Source organism: Microtus oregoni, unplaced genomic scaffold (genome assembly GCF_018167655.1).
Source record: "Microtus oregoni isolate MIOR12 unplaced genomic scaffold, Mior012 000001F_ref0000356, whole genome shotgun sequence".
NCBI lineage: Eukaryota > Metazoa > Chordata > Mammalia > Rodentia > Cricetidae > Microtus > Microtus oregoni.
In genome coordinates this window covers 64,105,306-64,126,307 of record NW_024543060.1, presented here as the reverse complement: position 1 = coordinate 64,126,307, position 21,002 = coordinate 64,105,306, and the positions used below count along the sequence as shown (strand labels likewise).

Sequence of the window (21,002 nt, the reverse complement as noted above, 5' to 3'; positions counted from 1 at the left end):
TGGATGATAATGATACAAGAACGATCACTTTGTGTTTTTACCAAAATTGGAATCATTGCATAGACATAGCAGTTTCTCCTGTGGCTCGATGTTCTCCATGGTCACACCGAAAGAAGACAAGTCAGGCACCTGTGGATGTCCCTCCCAATGACAACTTTGTCCCGAGCCCAGCATCTGCCTTCTCCTGAGGATTCTCACCCTCACACTGCACTCTTATACCCCCCAACTGTAGAATCAGAAGCAGGCTTCACAGAGCTTTGTCAGGCTTCAGAGAGGCCCTGTAGAAGATGGCATCGGCAAGAAAGGTTGGCAGGTAGCTCACAGGGATGAAGAAGAGCTTGGCATCCCAACCAGCTGAATATCGGGTCCGGGGGTGACGGGAAGTCAGCGCATGCTCCATGCAGTCCGTCACCAAGGAGAGGTCCTCTTTGCACTTTTGGTCCAGTGACTTTAGCCCTGTCATATCTGTGCAGAAGGAGAAAGTATTTAGGGGGTGACTACCTCTACCACTCATACTCTCGACCAACATGGAGGAAAGCCTCACTAGAGCCCAAGCCTCCCATGTCAGAAGCCATGCCCAAGCCTAGCCTGTCCCACATCATCAGGAGGACACAGCCCGGCTTCAAGGAGCAACCATGCACATGCTCCACCTGGGTCTCAGCTCATGGAAAGTGCTGTCTAACCCTGCTCCTGTTGGTGACTTCACTCTCAGCTGAAGAGGATGAGAGGTTCAGATGGAACAGAGCCCCACACTCTGAAGGTCAAGAATGCTTTCATGGAAGGTACCCACCTACCCCATGGGTCTAAATGCCCTTCTTTTGAAGAGAAAGGTCCTGTGGTTACTTCTGGTAAAATGAATAGGAGCCTAGGGATTTAGACTAGTTAGACTTGGGCCCTCACGGATCACATACAGGATGCTAGAAACTTCTGGCCATAGATCTCTTTGACTTCTGAGCTGGCCCGGTCCCACAGCATCTTAGCACTACACAAATGCCGGTCACTATTGGAAACACCAGTTCGGAAGAAGCCAGGCTCTACAATAGCCACCTTCACGCCAAAATAGGAGAGCTCCCTCCTGCAAGACAGACAGACATTAAGGACTTCAGAGGACTTTCTGTGAAGTCACTCAGAATCAGAGTACAGTCACATGACAACGTGAGCCTGTGGTGAGGAGAGGCCACAAGCTTCAGACAGGCGTTGTGTAGCAGATGGGGATGAAACTCATGGTGAGGGCAATGCCTCTGCACTTTAAATGTCACCCTAAGTACTTGGAGCATGAAGCTCACCTGCCTAAAACCAGACACTCTGTTCTATGACAGCATGTGTGAGCTCTCTCCGTGTAGGGCTGACGAAAAGATCACCATCCTTGCCCAGGTCACCTCCATCTCACCCCTAAGTCTCAGTCTGCCCTCATCGGTCCCAGGATGCTCCCAGGACATCTCCTCCTTGCTTCCCGCAGGGGTCTTCAGAGAGCAAGCCCCTGCCTGCCACTTCCTCCCATCCACAGCCTCCATGTTCCCTGCAGCCATGGACCTACCCCGAATGGTTCCCCTCTTGCCATACCTTTGATGTGCTGTACATAATTGTCTAGCACCCTACGGCTCTCCTCAGGTCTACCTCAGCCCACCTGGTGACCATCCTCCTCCATATCTCGCCTGTCCTTTCCCCAAGGAGAATCCACCTACAATCAGGTTCCAGGTTTCCATGTTCCTCTGCTGCTGCCCAGTCCTGCTAGGGGACCCTGATGACAAAGAGATGACAACCATGGCCAACACAGCTGGCTGGGCCATGGCCACTCCTAGGGAAGGAACCACATCATTTGTGTCTCCTCTGTTAGTTGCCATAGTCTTCAGGTCAGGTCAGGTTCAAAACATTTCTGGTCTCTGGAATGTGTTGATTGTGGATTCTACAGGGGCCTGAATCCTTTCTGTAGATACAATGAAATGTACAGCCGTCATGTGGGATGTCGTTCTGTATATGTGTTGCTTTTATTAGTTGATGAATAAAGCTTTTTCTGTCAATGACAGGAGGGAAATCTGAATATATATATATATATATATATATATATATATATATATATATATATAGAGAGAGAGAGAGAGAGAGAGAATAGATGGAGTCAAGGAGATGCCATGTAGCTGCTGAAGGAGAAAGATGCCACTGGAAATTACCAGTGGTTCATAATCTCGTGACAATGCACGGATTAATAGAAACTAGCTAATTTAAAATGTAAGAGCTATCTGGGAATACATCTAAGCTATCGATCTAACAGTGTTTTAATTAATATAGTTTCTGTGTGATTAGTCATGTCAGGGCAATCGGGAAATGAATGAGCAGTCTCCAATCCCATAATGACACCACATAAACCTGAGAGAGGTTAGGAAGAAATTCTAGACACAAAAGAACAGCCTTAAGCACAGATTCTTAGTAGCAGTATTTTCTCAGGTGGGCTGTGTTTGCTAGAGGCAAACAGAGATGTGGTTTCTTTAAGAGAAGGCTTCCTAACTTAACAATAGCCTCAAAAACTGTGTGGCTCCTTTAAGAGCTGACTTTCTGGCTCATGCTGGCCGCTTAAATGGCTCTGTTTTTATTTTTTTTTCAGAAGGTCTTGTAATAGAGCATTTAAATGGTGTTTGTGAGTAGAGTGCTACAAGTTGCTTCATGATGACACAGACCCTCTGTTTCCCTGGAGGTGGGGGTTAAGCATTACTCACAGAACTGGTGGTGAACACACCTCTGCCATTTTGGACTGGGCAGAGACAAAAGGCAAATCATGTCCACTTAACATTGTTTTTGTTAAAAGGGGGCACTCCTGCTCAGAAAATGTTTACAGATACTCAATAAAGACAAATTCTAATAGAAATAAACCTCCAAATGCATCATAGTGTATTCTAAAAAAATGTACATAGGCTTCTGAGAGAGAAAAAAAAAGAGTATAGACAGTTATAAAAGGAAATAAATGGTTTTAAAAATAAGACAAATCCTTAAAGAAACAGTGAAAGTAAAGGAGTACAGACAGTTATAGATTAAAGGAGTGAAGAAAAATAAGTCAGGTAAAGATGGAATATACACAGAGAGCCTGGATTATGTATATTATTGTGTTCTTTGAATTGTTAGACCGCAGGGAGACATTTGATTCTGGGGGATGCTAAGTTAAACCAACATAAAGGTATCTTGACTTCAAAATTTGGATCTCAAGATATGTTACTTTGAAAAAGAGGTTCTGCATTTGTTTCCACAGAGGATTAGAACCTATAGATTCTTTCCAGGCTAATGTGGTTTGATGGAACAAGACCCCCTGAAAGGTCTCTGTGAACCCTAAAAATACTTCACCCATCAAAGAGCAGGAAGCAGTTTGGAGAAAATAATGCTCAAATTTCCAAAATTATGGTTTATAAATGTTGGTTATCATTTAAAGGGTGTTGATTATAAAAGTTTAATGGTCACAGCAAATATCTTACCAACAAAAACAAGGATAGATATAAGATATAGATATGAATACTTTGCATTGGTATGGATCTTGGTTTATTGCTATAAATTTAAGGTCGATTTTGTTATATGTACATTTCTACTCTTGTTTAAGGTATTATGTTTATGCAGCTCATTTAAAAATGTAATGTATAATTAAAAATTATGGTCATTAATGTATAATTAAAAATTATAGTCATCTGTAATAGTCAAACTTGTAGTCATATTAGGTTTTCTAGATATACAGAGATATATTTCAGGTAGATAGATAATCTTCAACACTTCAAAGACAAACAGAAAATAGCATTTAAAATGTTTTAAGAACTTAGACTTTTCTCAACAATGAGACATGTCTGATTCTGGCAGAACTAATTACTTCAGAGAGGTTGATGGACATTGAAGAAGCTAGTTATGGAATTTGCCTTCAATGTGACAAAGCTAGCCATTTGGGCAAGAAAGTGCTCTTGCCTGGACTGCTTGATGGTATGCTATGTGAATTGGACCCACAGAAAAATGACTGCTAAAGTTGCCTATAGAAAGTGAGACAGTCCTTCAGGATTCCTGTTTCATGAAAGAGTCTGCCAGACATTTTCAGGACACAGAATAAAGTAACTGACCAACTGCCAATAGAAGCAAAACAGTATTTCAAATTTCCTGACTGACTGGAAAGTCTGCCTCATATTATGGGCCTGTAGACTAAAGATTGATGCCCAATGCTATAGAAGAGCTTTGGGTGACAGTCCAGGCAGCAAGATATTTCTGTCACCTATCGAACTTTGAAAGTTGCTTACAATACACTTCCTGTTTCCTTAGGTAATATATATATATATATATATATATATATATATATATATATATCCTTCTGGGGTCTTCGACTGAGTGGAAGAATAGAGAGTTATAATTATTGTTTTCCTTCATTATGATAAAAGATAAAATAGATATAAAATTTTTAATCACAAATATCGGATTGATGATGTAGTATTTTTCTTAATTTGCTAAATGTAAATAGGTTAAGTATTGTAACTATAATTCTGCTTGATGACTGTTTTGTTATATTTAATTTTACTATGTTAAAGTTAAAACCTTCCTTTTTAATTAGACAGAAAATAGGAGATGATGTGTTGTGTAGGAGGGTCTTCTTTCTATGTGTTGCTTTCATTGGTTGAATAAAGAAAACTGCTTTGGGTTTTGATAGGGCAGCCCTTAGATGGGCGTGGTAGACAGAACAGAATTCTGGGAGGAAGAAGGCAGTGTGGCAGATGCCATGGCTCTCCTCTCCAAGACGGACGCTGGTTAGACTCATGCCGGTAAGTCACAGTCAAGTGGCAATGCACATTAATGGAGATGGGTTAAATGAATATGTAAGAATTAGCCAAGAAGAGGCTAGATATAAGGGGTGAGGTAGTGTTTAAATGAATACAGTTTCCATGTAATTATTTTGGGTGTAAACTACTGGGCAGCTGGGAGCCAGGTGGGATGCAGCTTGCTGCCCTCTTCACTACAACAGATGTGGGATTTCCTTCTGTAAATGTGTTGCTTATATTGATTGATGAATAAGGTTGCTTCAGCTAATGGCTAAGCAGAGTAAAGCCAAATGGTAAGCATGAAGAGATATATAGAGAGAATAGGCAGAGTCAAGGAGATGTCATGTAGCTGCTGAAGAAACAAATACTGGAACCTTACTAGTAGTCTACAGCCTTGTGGAGATACAGAGATTAATAAAAAGGGGTTAATTTAAGATATAAGAGTTATCCAGGAATATGTTAGAGCCATAGGCCAAACAGTGTTGTAATTAATATAGTTTCTGTGTGATTATTCAGGGCTGGGTGACTGGGACATGAACAAGCAGTCTTCATTTATAAAGCCCAACTAAAAAACATGTTCAGCATCATAGAGCTCAGGGGTCTGTAATCTTGACTTGCAGGACCAATTCTATGTCAATAATGTCCCACAGTGCCCTCCCTCCTCTGACAGGACAAGATGAACTGAACTCAGCTCTCAGTCCTGCCCTCTAATGGGGACACAGAAATGTGCTTCCCAGTGACTGATTCAGCGAGGATGAGTTGAAAGGGCCCCAAACTAGAGTTTGCCATCTCCATGATGGCCTCACAATGGCCTTGATAGAATAAAATCCCAGTCAAAGCTTCCCTCAGGGACCCACATCCCTGTCAATACCTGAGGGAGTCTGAGAAGGCCTCTACACCATACTTGGAGATGCTGTAACCACCACCAGAGAAAGACACTCGACCCATGATGCTGGAGACGTTGACCACACGTCCCCTGGCCTTCCTCACTAAGGACAGCATGCTCAGAGTCACCTCGATCACGCCCAACAGGTTCACATCCAGTATCTTTGCAAAATCCTCTTTGTTCATCCATTCATTGGGCCCCGAGGGAATGGAGATGCCAGCATTGTTGACCAGGCCCCAGAGTCCTGGGGACAGTGGGAAGAGAGAGAGTCACACAGCACAGGTATAGTTATGGATGAAATGCACAGTCCACAAGATAAGACAGCTTAGACATGTGTTTACTGGAGACTAGGACACAGTGAAGAGCAGCATGGTGTCATCAGGGCTGGGGAACCATCCCTGAGGCTGTAGGCTCACAGCATGGATACTATCCTCTAAGTCTCCATGACCCAGGTCTCTGCTTGAGAAGCAAGAAACAGTCATTTCTCACTCACTGATTTTACAGATGTTGGAGACATAGTGTGCCTGCATTTATTGGAGATCATGAAACTATGTTTATATTTTACATATTATTCCCATTCTTGAAGATATTTTATTCTTTTAATTGCGGTGTTAGTTTGAACAAGGATGTGAGCCTTAGGTCCATAGATTTGAAAGCTTGGTCATTGTGGAATAGCACTGCTTGAGAGGAATTAGGAGGTGTGGCCTTGTAGGAGTGACTGTGGCCTGGTTGGAGGAAGTGGGATGAATTATGGGACTTCTAAAGCCCAAGCCTGAAACAAGTCTCTCTCTTCCTTCTGTCTGGATGAATGAATGTGTAACTGATTTAGATGTAGAATTCTCAGCTCCTTCTCCTGCATCATGATTGCTGTGTGCCACCAAGCTTCTTGCCCTTCTGATAATGGACTAAACCTTTGAAACTCTAAGCCAGTCATAAAAAAATGTCTTCCTAAGTGTTACCATCGTCACTGGGCAGTGCTAGGACAGTATGGCTTTAATCCCAGCACTCAGGAAGGAGCGGCAGGTGGATCTCTGTGAGTTCAAGGTCAGCCTGGTCTATAAAGTCACTTCCAGAATAACTAGGGCTGTTACATGGAGAAACCTGTCATGGAAAAAATAATTACCATGGTCATGATATCCCTCTTCATAAATAGAATAGTAAGACACACTGCACAATACTGTCTTTGTCTTTCAAATGGCAAAGGAAGACAGTGATAAGGAAGTTTAGGGAGAGAGGAACAGAGGAAAATACAACACAGAAAAATAGTAAAGAGAAAACCAACATCTGGGTGAAAGAGTTTCAGAAACAAACAAATGTGATTGGGGAGGTTTTGGAAAACAGTGTTATGTTCAGGGCTCGGATGAATCTGGGCCTTGCAGGGTCCAGCACCAATATTGAGGAGCTCTCCTCACATGCTTGCAAAACCCAGGGAGAGGATAAGGGAGGTGATAATGCTTGCTGATCGCCAACAGCACTGAGCCTGCACTCTCAACTTCAAAATATGGCGCTTTGCAAGCTGCTCTTCCTCATCCCTTCTGGTCTTTCGGTCCTGGATATTCAAGTAACTAGTCAGAAAGGCTTACAGCTGAAGACATCTCCACTGTTAGTATCTATGCAGGGTGTGTTGGAGACTGCTTGACTCAGAATAAACACGACATTTGCTGATTTCAAAACTTGCTCAATATGTCATATCTCTCCTTGGCTCAAAAGCAGAGAGGAACGAGTCTTTCCCCTCTGAAGGCAGGGAGGGAGGGAGGGAGGGAAGGAGAGAGAGAGAGAGAGAGAGAGAGAGAGAGAGAGCCCTTCCTAGGTTTTCTTTCCTAAGTCATCCTCCAGTGTGAGTGTGCACTTAATCATGACAATGACTTTGGCTTCCCAGAAGGAATCCCAGGTGGAAGGGGAGACCAGGTTCCTGTACTGAGAGAGGAGATGCAACTGTCACAAGACCAGCCAGCTTCACACAGAGCCAGGGACCAGCCCTCCTCTCTCTCACTCTCTCTAATGTGGCACTCAGCAGCCAAGAATTCAGTCTTCCTCCATACAGTGGCAGAAAAGGACAGACGGGAGTGAGGACGTGAGATCACACAGGGCACCAGCTGACCAAGAGTAGAGAGCTTGAAGGACTGGGTGTAGGAATAAGAGGAAGGGCTGATGTGCTGGGGAGGGCCGGAGTCTGCAGCCCCTCAATTCCACCCCCACACACATCGGGAATCTATGTGGTCAAAGCAGACATTCCCTTCATGCAGCCAACAAACCAGCAGACACAGACAGGGATCTCAATGGTACCTCTGTTCCCAACACGCTCCTTCACCCACTGAGTGGCTGCCACAATACTCTCTGTCTTGGTGACATCAAGGATCACTGTCTCCAGCCTGTCTGATGTCTTGTTCCTCAGCTCCTCGGCTCCCTTCTCCGTCAGACATGCAGCCAGCACCCTCATGCCTCTCCTGTCCAGCTGTCTGGCCAGCAGGTTCCCAAAGCCCGAGTCACAGCCCGTGATGAAGACATGCTTGTCTTGGAGATGGCTCACCACCTTCCTCTCCCTGATCAAGCGCAGGAGGGTCCACAGGCCCACTAGAGCCACCAGGTAGAGCCACATGGCTTTCAAAGGACAGGCACAGACAGTCTGGGACAGAGTGAACCTGGCTTCTATTCACAGAGGACAAAGTAGGCACACAGGACTCAGGAGACACAGAAGAAGGCAGGCTTCTAGCAGGAAGTCCACACTTTGTTCTTTGCTGACTGCCTGTCTTGGCATTTATTCACGCCTCACTTCTCTGATCTTTCACCTCTTTATTCATGTGAAATATAACGACCTTTGACATTCCCTAACTTGCTGCCAAGGAAACCACCACTGACTACTCAGTAACACACCTCCTTTCTTTTATGATCTTTGTATCTGCTACTCATATGGGAATACGTACACATTTCTGTAAATGGAGACTGCCCTTTCATTTCCAGCCACCCTGACCTGAATAATCACACCAGAACTGTATTGATTACAATACTGTTTGACCAATGGTTCAGACATATTCCTAGCTAGCTCTTACATCTTAAATTACCCTATTTCTATTAATCTATGTATCCCCACGAGGCTGTAGCTTATTGGCAAGGTTCTGGCATCTTCCTCTTTCAGCAGCAATATGGCATGGGCATGGCATTGCTTGCTTTCTCCCTCTTTTCAGTTGAGTTTTCCCACCTACTTATATCCTGCCCTGCCATAGGCCAAAACAGCTTATTTATTAACCAATGGTAATAAAACATATTCATCGCATGCAGGGAAGAATCCCATATCACATTTCCTTACCAATGCCCACTACAGTCAAGTCTCTGGTGCAGCTTGGGCCTCTGCATCACATGGTTCACTTCCACAAATGCAGGCTTTGTGAACACACTTAGGTTTTGTGGCTGATCATCACATAGACTTAGGTCACATTCACAAGGAAATGGGGCTCTGAGCTCAGGTGTCCTCCTCTGGGTCCTCAGCTAGAATCTCTCTTCAGAAAACAAGTTGCTCTCCTTGTCTCTAGAACTGCAGGGGACAGGCTGAGCTGGTGTCTTCCTTTACAGCACCTGACAGGGAAAAAGCGGGGGGGGGGGGGGGGGGGGGGGGGGGCAACTACAAACAGGAAGGCTGACCTCACAGGAAAACAAGGTGATAGCGCTTGAGACCCCAGATACCTAAGTCCCAGTGAAAGACCCCCCGCCCAGCTTGTTAAACAACTTAGCACCGGTAATGCCATTTTACAAGGCTTGTACTGAATATTCAGGGTTTGAACAAAGGGCAGTTTAGAAGCTGCCAAAACGAGATAGAGACACCTGTGGCTGGGCCGGGGGAGGAACGGGGAATACCGATACCCTGTCTGCCCTAGATAAGAGCCAAGGCAGCCCATATCTGAATTCTCAGGAACCAGGGACCTTGTCCCGACCTGAACTTGGCCACATTCAAACTAACCAATAAAAACCCTGTAACTACGTTTCTCGCTTCTGTACCGCACTTTTTGCTCCCCAAAACATATATAAACCCATTACCCCGACCTGGAGGTGCACAAGTCCTCCGGGAGACTTTGTCGCCCCAGGTACCTGTGTATCTGAATAAACCTCTTGCTGTTTGCATCCGTACAAGTGGTCTCGCTGTTCTTTGGGAAGGGTCTCCCCAGAGGAAAGACACTCTTGGAGGGTCTTTCATTTGGGGGCTCTATCAGTATCTGGCGGGCCAGGGAAGGAGCTGATGAGCTCAGACTCCCCCCCCCCCCCCCCCGCAGCCCTAGAAGACGTTTTAAGGGTGTCTGGAGCCTTTGGGGCTCAATCCGTAACTGGAGGACACTCCAGTATCCGTAGGGGCTAAGAGTGACCAGGTCACTCCTCTAGTTCCCAGGAGGCCTCCATCTGAATCCGTAATGCTGCGCAGCTTCTGATTTTGTGTTTGGTTTTGGTTTTTTTGTTTCTTTGTTTTTATGTCCTTTGTTTTTGGTATATCTGTTTGTACTCAGTCTTAATCTGGTACCGTGAGACAATCGTTAACAACACCTTTAAGTCTCACTTTAGATCACTGGCCTGACGTCTGGGACCGAGCAAACAATCAATCGGTCGAAGTATGAAAGAAGAAATGGGTGACTGTCTGTTCGTCTGAATGGCCCACATTCATAGCCACGGGAAGGCACTTTTAACCTTGATATCATTTCCTAGGTGAAGGAGCGGATGTTCGACATAGGACCTCAACCCCCTCTTACTCCCACAGCTCCTAAGGCATCCCCTCCCCCGGGAGGGGAGCCGCTTACCCCCCTTCCCTCTGCTCCATCCCCTACTCCCCCCTCCTCTTCCTTATATCCTACTATCCTCAAGAAAAAAATCCACTTTACCCCCGCCTGTTCTTCCCCCGGACCCTGAATCTCTCCTCGTAGACCTCCTATCGGAGGAACCTCCTCCATATGCAGGATCAGCGAGCCCCGAGCCCCGAGGGACCTGAAGCAGTGGCAGCCGAGGGGCCCCCACAAGAATCCCTGGCCCCTTCGCCTATGGCCCATCGACTGAGGGGCAGATGCAGGCCACTGCCTGATTCCACCTCCCACGCCCTTCCCCTCTGAGATGGTCCGAATAACCAGCAACAGCACTGGCCATTCTCAGCTTCTGATCTTTACGACTGGAAGCAACTAACTTGATAGAATCTATCCTAGTTACACACCAGCCCACCTGGGATGACTGCCAGCAGCTCTTGCAGGCTCTGTTGACCTTGGAGGAAAAACAAAGAGTCTTTTTGGAGGTGCGGAAGAATGTCCTGGGCCACAGTGGACGCCCGACCCAGCTGCCGAACGAGATTGATGCGGCTTTTCCCTTGACCCGTCCTAATTGGGACTTTACCACGGAGGCAGGTAGGAGATACCTATGTCTTTACCGCCAGTTGCTTATAGCGGGTCTCCAAGGGGCAGCACACCACCCCACTAATTTGGCTCAGATAAAGCAAGTGATACAAGGGAATGGGGAGACACCCTCAGCATTTTTAGAGAGGCTTAAGGAAGCATATAGAATGTATACCCCTTATGACCCTGAGGAGCCTGGACAGGCCACTAGCATTTCGATGTCTTTCATTTGGCAGTCCAGCCCAGATATTAAAAGCAAGCTATAAAGATTGGAGGGTCTGCAGGGATATACCTTACTGATTTACTGAAGGAAGAGAGATTATGGCAGAGAATGAAAAAAAAATCAGGAGGAAAGAGACATGAAAAGAATAAAGAATTAAGCAGGCTGCTGGCCACTGTAGTTCAAGGACAAGATAAAAAGGGAGGTAGGCTGGGAGAACTGAAGGGGGCCAAAATGGATATTGACCAATGTGCCTACTGCAAGGAACGAGGCTGCTGGATCAGGGCATTCTCACTCCCTGCCGATTGCCATGGAACAACCCCCTCCTGCCAATAAAAAAAAAAAAAAGCCGGGGACTGGGGACTATTGGCCAATGCAGGATCTGAGAGAGGTTAACAAAAAGGTGGAGGACATATACCCCATGGTCCCCAACCCTTACAATCTATTTGAGTACTCTGCCACCATCCCACGTTTGGTACACCGTATTGGATTTAAAGGATGCTTTCTTCTGCTTGCGGTTACATCCTGAGAGACAGTCCCTTTTTGCCTTTGAATGGAAGGACCCAGATCTTGGACTTTCGGGTCAATTGACCTGGACCAGGCTCCCCCAGGGATTTAAGAACAGCCTGACCCTCTTTGATGAGGCCTTACACTGGGACTTGGCAGACTTTCGGGTTCAGTACCCCGCCCTGATATTGCTCCAATATATTGATGACCTCCTTCTGGCGGCCGCCTCGGAAAAAGAATGTCAGGAGGGCACAAAAGCCCTCCTACAGACATTGGGACAATTAGAATATCAGGCATCAGCCAAAAAGTCTCAGATATATCAGAAACAAGTCATTTACCTAGGTTATCAATTGAGAGATGGACAGAGATGGCTGACCGAGGCGCGCAAACAGACTATCACTAACAGCCCTGCCCCCCAGAACCCCCGCCAGCTGCGGGAGTTTCTGGGAACAGTGGGGTTCTGCCGCCTCTGGATCCCAGGGTGTGCAGAGATAGCTGCACCCCTGTACCCCCTAACCAAGCAGGGGGCAATGTTTAGATGGGAAAAGAAATAGCAAAAGTCTTTGAGGACAATATCAAAAAGGCTTTACTAACCTCACCCGCATTGGGCCTTCCAGACGTTACCAAGTCCTTTGAACTGTTTATAGATAAAAGGCAGGGATATGCCAAGGGGGTCCTGACCCAGAGACTGGGCCCATGGAGGCGTCCTGTGGCCTATCTGTCCAAGAAACTCGACCCAGTGGCTTCTGGATGGCCACCCTGTCTACGAATGGTAGCAGCTATTGCAGTCCTTACCAAGGACGCAGGTAAATTGACTCTAGGCCAGCCATTGACCATCCTGGCACCCCGTGCAATGGAGGCCTTGGTCAAACAGCCTCCAGACTGCTGGCTTTCCAATGCCCGCATGACTCATTACCAAGCCATGCTCCTGGATGCGGACTGGGTGCAATTTGGACCTGTGGTCACTCTCAACCCCGCAACCTTGCTCCCCTTGCTGGAGGAGGCAGAGCAGCATGATTGCCTCCAGATCCTTGCGGAAATGCACGGGACCAGACCGGACCTGACGGATCACCCTCTTCAGGACGCTGACTACACCTGGCACACCAATGGTAGCAGCTTCCTGGAAAACGGGGAACAGAGAGCGGGGGCAACAGTAACCACGGAAACTGAGGTAATTTGGGCTGAGGCCCTACCAACAAGCGCCTCATCCCAAAGAGCAGAACTCATCGCATTGACCCAGACATTCCAGATGCTCCAGATGGCAGAAGGTAAGAAACTTAATGTCTATATGGACAGTCGATATGCCTTTGCCACTGCCCATATACATGGGGAAATTTACTGAAGGCGAGGGCTCCTGACCTCAAAGAAAAAGAAAATTAAAAATAAGACTAAAATCTTGACACTACTCAAAGCCCTATTTCTGCCCCAAAAACTGAGTATTATGGACTGTCCTGGCCACCAAAAGGGCCACAGCCCAGAGGCAAAAGAAAATCGATTGGCGGATGCTGCCGCCAAAGAGGCTGCCCTAAAAACAATCAGCACCTCCTGAGCCTTCACTCTGACCGATTCAGAAAATACAAGACTGTTCTGATGTCCACTGCCCTAAAGTCAAGAGGACACCAACCTCCTAAAGAAAATGGGGGCCACCTATGACCCCAAAGAGTAACATTGGGTCTTCAAGGAAAATACTGTTATGCCAATGAGACATACCTATGAGCTGATAAAATACCTGAATAAGTTGACCCATTTAGGACCAAAGAAGATGAAAACCTTACTGGAACGACAGGAAACTGGCCCCTACCTCCTAAACAGAGATGGGGCCCTACAAAAGGTAACTGATGAAAATAAAGCCTGTGCTCAAGTAAATGCAGGTAAGACTAAGCTTGGGCCAGGGGTCCGGGTACGGGGACATCGTCCTAGTGTACACTGGGAGATTGACTTTACAGAAATTAAGCCCGGTTTCTATGGATATAAGTACCTCTTAGTATTCGTGGGCACCTTTTCAGGATGGGTGGAAGCCTTTCCCACCAAGCACGAGACTGCTAAGGTTGTAACTAAAAAGCTCTTGGAAGAAATCTTTCCCAGGTATGGCATGCCCCAGGTATTGGGCACTGATAATGGACCTGCTTTCATCTCCCAGGTAAGTCAGTTGGTGGCCAAGCTATTGGGGATTGATTGGAAATTACATTGTGCATACCGACCCCAAAGTTCAGGGCAGGTAAAACGGATGAATAGAACCATCAAGGAGACTTTGACCAAATTAACGCTTGCAACTGGCTCTAGAGACTGGGTGCTCCTCCTTCCCCTAGCCCTCTACCGGGCCCGGAACACGCTGGGCCCTCATGGACTCACCCCATTTGAGATACTATATGGGACACCTCCACCATTCATTAATTTCTTTGACTCTAATATTGCTGATTTTGCTAACAGCCCTTCTCTGGAAGCTCATTTACAGGCACTGCAGATTGTCCAGAGAGAGGTCTGGAGGCCATTAGCTGCAGCCTATCGGAAACAACTGGACAAACCAGTGGCACCACGTCCCTTCCAGGTAGGAGACACTGTCTGGGTCCGCAGACATCAGACCAAAAACCTAGAACCCCACTGGAAGGGACCATACACCGTACTGCTGACCACCCCCACGGCGCTGAAAGTTGACGGCATCGCCGCCTGGGTCCACGCCTCCCACGTCAAGGCAGCCCATCACCCTGAGGAGAAGGAGCCAACTGCGACCCCACCATGGAGAATCCAGCGCACCCAAAACCCGTTAAAACTAAGACTCACCTGTGGGGCCCCTTGATTACTCTCTGGGCCCTGCTAGGACTGGTAGGGACAACCCTAGCGGGGGAGCCCACACCAGACATACTCCTTAAAATGGCAAGTCCTGTCCCCAAGTGGAGAGATTGTTTGGGAAATTCAGGGCAACCATGTACTTAACACTTGGTGGTCTACTCTCACACCCGATTTTTGCCAGTTAGCTGCAGGATCAAATGACTGGGAGCCTAGAGATTCCCGAATCCACTTAAAGCAATTGAATGGAAGATTCCATTCAAAGTCATAAGAGACATGGGGGAATGAAAGACCCCCCGCCCAGCTTGTTAAACAACTTAGCACCGGTAACGCCATTTTACAAGGCTTGTACTGAATATTCAGGGTTTGAACAAAGGGCAGTTTAGAAGCTGCCAAAACGAGATAGAGATACCTGTGGCTGGGCCAGGGGAGGAACGGGGAATACCGATACCCTGTCTGCCCTAGATAAGAGCCAAGGCAGCCCATATCTGAATTCTCGGGAACTAGGGACCTTGTCCCGACCTGAACTCGGCCACATTCAAACTAACCAATAAAAACCCTGTAACTACGCTTCTCGCTTCTGTACTGCGCTTTTTGCTCCCCAAAACATATATAAACCCATTACCCCGACCTGGAGGTGCACAAGTCCTCCGAGAGACTTTGTCGCCCCAGGTACCTGTGTATCTGAATAAACCTCTTGCTGTTTGCATCCGTACAAGTGGTCTCGCTGTTCCTTGGGAAGGGTTTCCCCAGAGGAAAGACACTCTTGGAGGGTCTTTCACCAGCATGACTGGGGGAGGAAATGATTTTTCCTCCAAAGGCCCCTCTGCTTGTTGCACAGATTCAAGCACAGCCATCTTGAGTCGTAACCTCCATGACTGCCCCTGACTGACCAGAGACAGGATCTCTTGCTTAATTTCCCAGCAAGCCATACTCAGACCCTCTAGAGTAGTGTGTGAGTTTGCATCTGGTTCCTGGCTCTAGAGATGTGCCCAACTGACTCTCTGGTTCCAGATAAAATAAACCAGGCATATTCCACCAAAGTTGAAGTCAGGTGTTCCTTACCTTAGAATTTTAAAACATTCTGGCTCAATCTGTAAAGACTCAAACTGGCCTTTTGCTCTGAAGGAACTGCTTCTGTTCCAAGTCCTCCAACACAGAGTCTTCTCTGAGCTACTTCATCTGTATGCCTTTCTCTGTTCGGACCACAGCACTCATGTCTGGTCCTTAAACACTGGTCTCAACTATCCCTGGAAATCAGCTCTGCATGCCCATCACATTGCTCTCTAGTCTCCAATCCTGGAGCATCCCTGTCTGGTCAGCATCTTTGTTAGAGTTTCTACTCATGGAATAACATAAAACGATAACCAGAACCATGAGGAGGAAGGAATTTGTTGTGGTGTACACCCCCATGATACAGTTCATCACTGCGGAGGGCAGGGCAGGAACTTATGCAGAGAACACGGAAGAATGCTGCTTACTGGCTTGGTTTCTAACAATACCCAGGACCACCAGACCTGGCCCAATCCACCCTGAGCTGAGCACTCCCACATTCCCACCAATCAGGCTTTCTCATAGGCTGATCTAGTGGGGGCAACTCAACTGAGGTTCCCTCTTCCTAAATGGCTCAGGCTTGTATCAAGCACACATAACTAGCCAGCACAGTCATGTGCACATAGTCCAGACCCTTCAGTCACCAGAGCCTCTAAAAACAGTGCAACCTCAGGGGACCACACACCACCAAGTCAGTAGCTTTTCCTGAGACCAGCTAAGAACAGAAGGCTTGAATGTTACAGACAATAGGAGTGTTAGTCATTTAAGTATCACAAGAGTGTTGAAGAAAAGCCACTTGTTTGTTTCCCAGCTTCCCAGCAGCTCAGACCCAAAATAGTCACCTAGAAACTGTATTAAATCACTGCTTGGCCCATTAGCTCTAGCTTCTTATTGGCTAACTCTTATACATTAATTTAATCCATTTCTGTTAATCTGTGTATCACCATTTGGCTGTGGCTTACCAGCTAAAGTTCCAGCGTCTGTCTCTGGCAGGGCTACATGGCTTCTCCTTGACTCTAGCTCTTGTCTCCCAGCATTCAGTGTAGTTTCCCCAGCCTACATCTGTTCTGCCCTGCCATAGGTCCAAAACAGTTTCTTAGTAACCAGTAGAATTCACAGCATACATAGGGGAGTCCCACATCACCTCCCTTTTTCTATTTAAATAAAAAGGAAGCTTTTAATTTTAACATGGTAAAATTACATATACAAAACAGGTATTAAACAAGAATGACAGTCACGATATTTATATCTATCTTTTATCATAACTAAGGAAAACTAAGTATAACTATAAATTCTTCAACTCCATCAATGACTCTAGAAGGGTATAATATTACCTAAGTAACCAATAAGTTCATCATAAACAACTTCCAAAACTCTAGAATTGACAGAGACATCTCACTACCTGGACAGTCATCCAAAGTTCTCCTGTATTATTGGGACATCCATACTCAGCCTCCAGGCCCATAGTATCCAGCAGACTTTTCCATGAAGCAGGAAATTTCAAAGACAGTTCCACCTATATTGGCAGTGTGTCAGTCACTTTCTGTGTCCTGCAGAATGTCTAGCAGACTCTTTCATAAACAGGAACCCTGAAAGATGGTTTCACTTTTAGGCAAGTTCAGCAGGCATCTCTCTGTGGGTCCTGCATATCCAGTTCACACAACATAGCAAAAAACAGTATAGGCAAGAGCAGTTTCTTGCCCAACTGGCTAGCAAACTTCATAAGGAGTCTCTTTGATGCCCATTTTCCTCTTGAAGCAATTGGTGCTGCCAGGAGCATCTCATTATCATGAAAAGTTCTAAGTTCAGAAAACATTTTAAATGGCATATTCTATAGTCTTTGAAAGATTTCAAGAATATCTATCTATCTGAAATACATCTCTATACATATAGAAAACCTAACTATCATGACTACAGCTTGACTATTATAGATGACTATCTATTAACCTATAATTTTTAATTATACATTACATTTTTAAATGAGCTGGACAAACATAATACCTTAATCAGGATCAGAAATATACATATAACAAAATTGACCTTAAATTTATATCAATAAAGCAAGATCCATACCAATGCAAATCTCTATATCATTTCCCTCTTTAAATGTAAAAAAAACTATAAACAATATTTAGAGATATGGGCATAGTTATTCTCCAAACTGCTTTCTGCTGTTCATTGGGTAAAGTAATTTTTTGAGGGGTGTTCAAAGTGACCTTTTAGGAAGTCTTGGTCCATCAAACCACATTAGCTTGGAATGAATCCACAGGTTTTCATCCTCTGTGGAACAAAAGAAGAACCTCTTTTCTAAAGCAATGAATCCCTAGATCCATATTTTGAAAACAAGATACCTTTAAAGTATATATGTTGGTTTAGCTTACTAATCCCCAGAATCAATTGTCTCTTTACAGTCAAAAAAATTCAAAGAAACCACAATAGTATACATAATCCAGACTCTCTGTGCATATTTCATCTTTATGTGGCTTGTTTTTGCTCTATTACCTTTTAATAGTAATTTTATTATCTTTATTCCTTTAATCTATGACTGTCTATACTCTGTCTTCTTAAAGACTTTAAAAAGACATTTACTTCTTTTTATAATTGTCTGTATTCATTTTCATCTCTCTCCCAAGCATTAATCCAACACTGCAACCCATACTTTTCCATCTGTATTTGTCTTTATTGCATATCTGTAATTTTTTTTTTTTTTTTGGTTTTTCAAGACAGGGTTTCTTTGTGGCTTTGGAGCCTGTCCTGGAACAAGCTCTGTAGACCAGGCTGGTCTCGAACTCACAGAGATCCACCTGCCTCTGCCTCCCGAGTGCTGGGATTAAAGGCGTGCGCCACCATCGCCCAGCGCATATCTGTAATTTGTTGGAGGAAGGCCACTTGTTTGTTTCCTGGCTGCCCAGCAGCTCAGACCCAAAATAATCACACAGAAACTGTATTAATTAAATCACTGCTTGACCCATTAGCTCTAGCTTCTTATTGACTAGCTCCTACATACTAATTTAACCCCTTTCTATTAATCTGTGTATCATCGCATGGCTGTGGCTTACTGGCTAAAGTTCAAGTATCTGTCTCTGGCAGGGCTACATGGCTTCTCCTTGACTTTGCCTCCTTTCTCCCAGCATTCAGTTTAGTTTTCCCTGCCTACCTCTGTTCTGCCCTGCTATGGGTCCAAAGCAGCTTCTTTATTCATTAATGATAATCACAACATAGTACAGGACTATTCTGTTTTCTGTTAATTATGTTTTAAATAAATGCTGATTGGCCAGTAGCCAGGCAGGAAGGATAGACAGGACAACCAGACAGGAAGTACAGGCAGGGCAAAGAGATCAGGAGAATCTGGGAATAGGGAAGCTTTTTCTCCAGTCCTGTCCAGACACCAAAAAAGCAGGATGTGACCTACCCCACTGAAAAAGGTACTGAGCCATGTGGCTAACATAGATAAGAATAATGGGTTAATATAAGTTTTTTAAAAAATATTTATTTATTTATTATGTACACAATATTCTGTCTGTGTATATGCCTGCAGGCAAGAAGAGGGCACCAGACCTCATTACAGATGGTTGTGAGCCACCATGTGGTTGCTGGGAATTGAACTCAGGACCTTTGGAAGAGCAGGCAATGCTCTTAACCTCTGAGCCATCTCTCCAGCCCTGGGTTAATATAAGTTATAAGTTAATAAGAAGCCTGAGCAAATGGGCCAATCAGTTTATCATTAATATAGACCTCTGTGTAATTTCTTTGGGGCTTACCAGCTGTGGGAACTGGCAGAACAGAAACCCCAAGAAGCAGGCCCTCATGTTACAGAATGGTGCCCACGTGGATAACTGCATCCACATAAAGCCTCAGTGATCTTGGGAAGTAATTCTAGACAGAGAAGAATAGAGTAAAGCATGGCTTGTTGGTAGTAGCAGTTTCTCAGGTCTGTTCTGTTTGCTAGAGGCAAATGCATCTCATTTAAGAGAGGCTTCCTGAATCAGCTTTAGCAGCTTTGCAGCTCTTTTAAGAGGTCCTGCCACGAAACACTTAATTGGTGTTGCTAAAAAGCTGACTGCATGCCTTCTGGTGGTGTCAGGAACTATGAAATGCCATAGAGTTGTGGCAATAAACATGGCTCCAGCCAGTACCCCCACCATGAACCTGGAATTTCAGAAAGCTAAGGAATGGGCTGGATCCAGCCATCAAAGCCATTGCTTTAATTCCCCTCCACATTGCTTAGCAAATTAAAGACTCATGTGGTCAGAAAAAGAGAGAGATATACAGTAAAAAGAGATTTAAAGACAAAAAAACCTCTAAATGGTTTATAGTGTGTTAAAAATATATGCAGGCTAAAGGTTAAAGTCCTTAAAATAAAAAAGGGAAAAAAAGAGAGTAGTTGGGTTGGTGGCATACACTTTTAATCCCAACACTTGGGAGACAGAGGCAGCCAGACCTCTGTGAGTTCAAGGTGTGGTGGCACACACCTTTAATCCCAATGCCTGGGAGGCAGAGGCAGACAGATCTCTGTGAGTTCAAGGCATGGTAGCATACAACTTTAATTGCTGGCACTTGGGAAGCAGAGGCAGGTGGATCTCTTTGAGTTAAAAGACAGCCTGGTCTACAGAGGGAGTTCCAGGACAGCCAAAGATATACAGAGAACATGTCTCAAAAAGTAAACATAAAAATAAAAGAAATAGAAGTTAAAGTAAAGCCACATAAAGATGAAAAATACACAGAGAATCTGGACACTGTATGTTATTATGCTCTCTTTGAATTGTTTGAATGCTGAGGAAGAGAAACAGCTGCTAAAAGATATTTGCTTTAAAATGCTGCTGAATTAATCCAAGATAGGTATTTTGAAAATACCTTAACTTCAAAATTGAAGGCGAAAGTTATGTTACTTTGGAAAAGAGATTTTGCTTTTGTTTCCACAGGAAATGAGAGGCTGTGGATTCCTTCTGAGCTAAGAAAAATCAGGTTGGATCAAGGAAGACCAACTGAGAAATCTCCAGTAGGAACAGATGGCCTGGATGTCTGAGTTCTATATCCAGAACAGATTCAAGACTGCTGCCTGAGATGATCAAGACTCACAGAATACTCTAGTCAGGATTTGATTAAAATTCAAAAATTTTTTAGGTCCCCATAAGATTATCAGTGCCCCCAACCAGTGGGAAGTAGCCTGGGATACTACGCTCACATTCCCAAATAATGAACTATGGATATTTTTCTTTGTTTAAAAAAAAGAGAGAGGAATCTAGGTTGTTTCCAGGTTCTGGCTATTACAAAATTGCTGCTATGCCCCTCAATGTTAGAATGGATAAAGAAAGTGTGGAATATATACACATTAGAGTACTTCTCAGAGGTAAAAAATAATGACATTTTGAATTTTGCATGCAAATGGATGGAAATAGAAAACAGTATCCTGAGTG

At 44.9% G+C, this 21,002-nt stretch overlaps 1 protein-coding gene across 1 annotated transcript; it reads right to left on the bottom strand.

Annotated features, from left to right (window-relative positions):
• Nucleotides 1-8,349, bottom strand: LOC121460952 (retinol dehydrogenase 16-like). Its single transcript, XM_041671654.1, has 4 exons — nt 7,945-8,349; nt 5,644-5,902; nt 912-1,075; nt 1-465 (listed from the first exon to the last, which is right to left on the bottom strand). Exons 1-4 carry the CDS (start codon nt 8,255-8,257, stop codon nt 248-250), a joined length of 954 nt encoding a protein of 317 aa, XP_041527588.1. The 5' UTR covers nt 8,258-8,349; the 3' UTR covers nt 1-247.
• Between the last annotated feature and the right edge of the window lie 12,653 nt (nt 8,350-21,002).

Coding starts and splice junctions, on each gene's coding strand:
- LOC121460952 (XM_041671654.1), bottom strand. CDS start 8,257: ATGTGGCTCTACCTGGTGGCTCTAGTGGGCCTGTGGACCCTCCTGCGC. Junction 5,903..7,944: donor GGAGCGTGTTGGGAACAGAG/GTACCATTGAGA, acceptor CACTGTCCCCAG/GACTCTGGGGCCTGGTCAAC. Junction 466..911: donor CCAGAAGTTTCTAGCATCCT/GTATGTGATCCG, acceptor CCTTCTGCACAG/ATATGACAGGGCTAAAGTCA.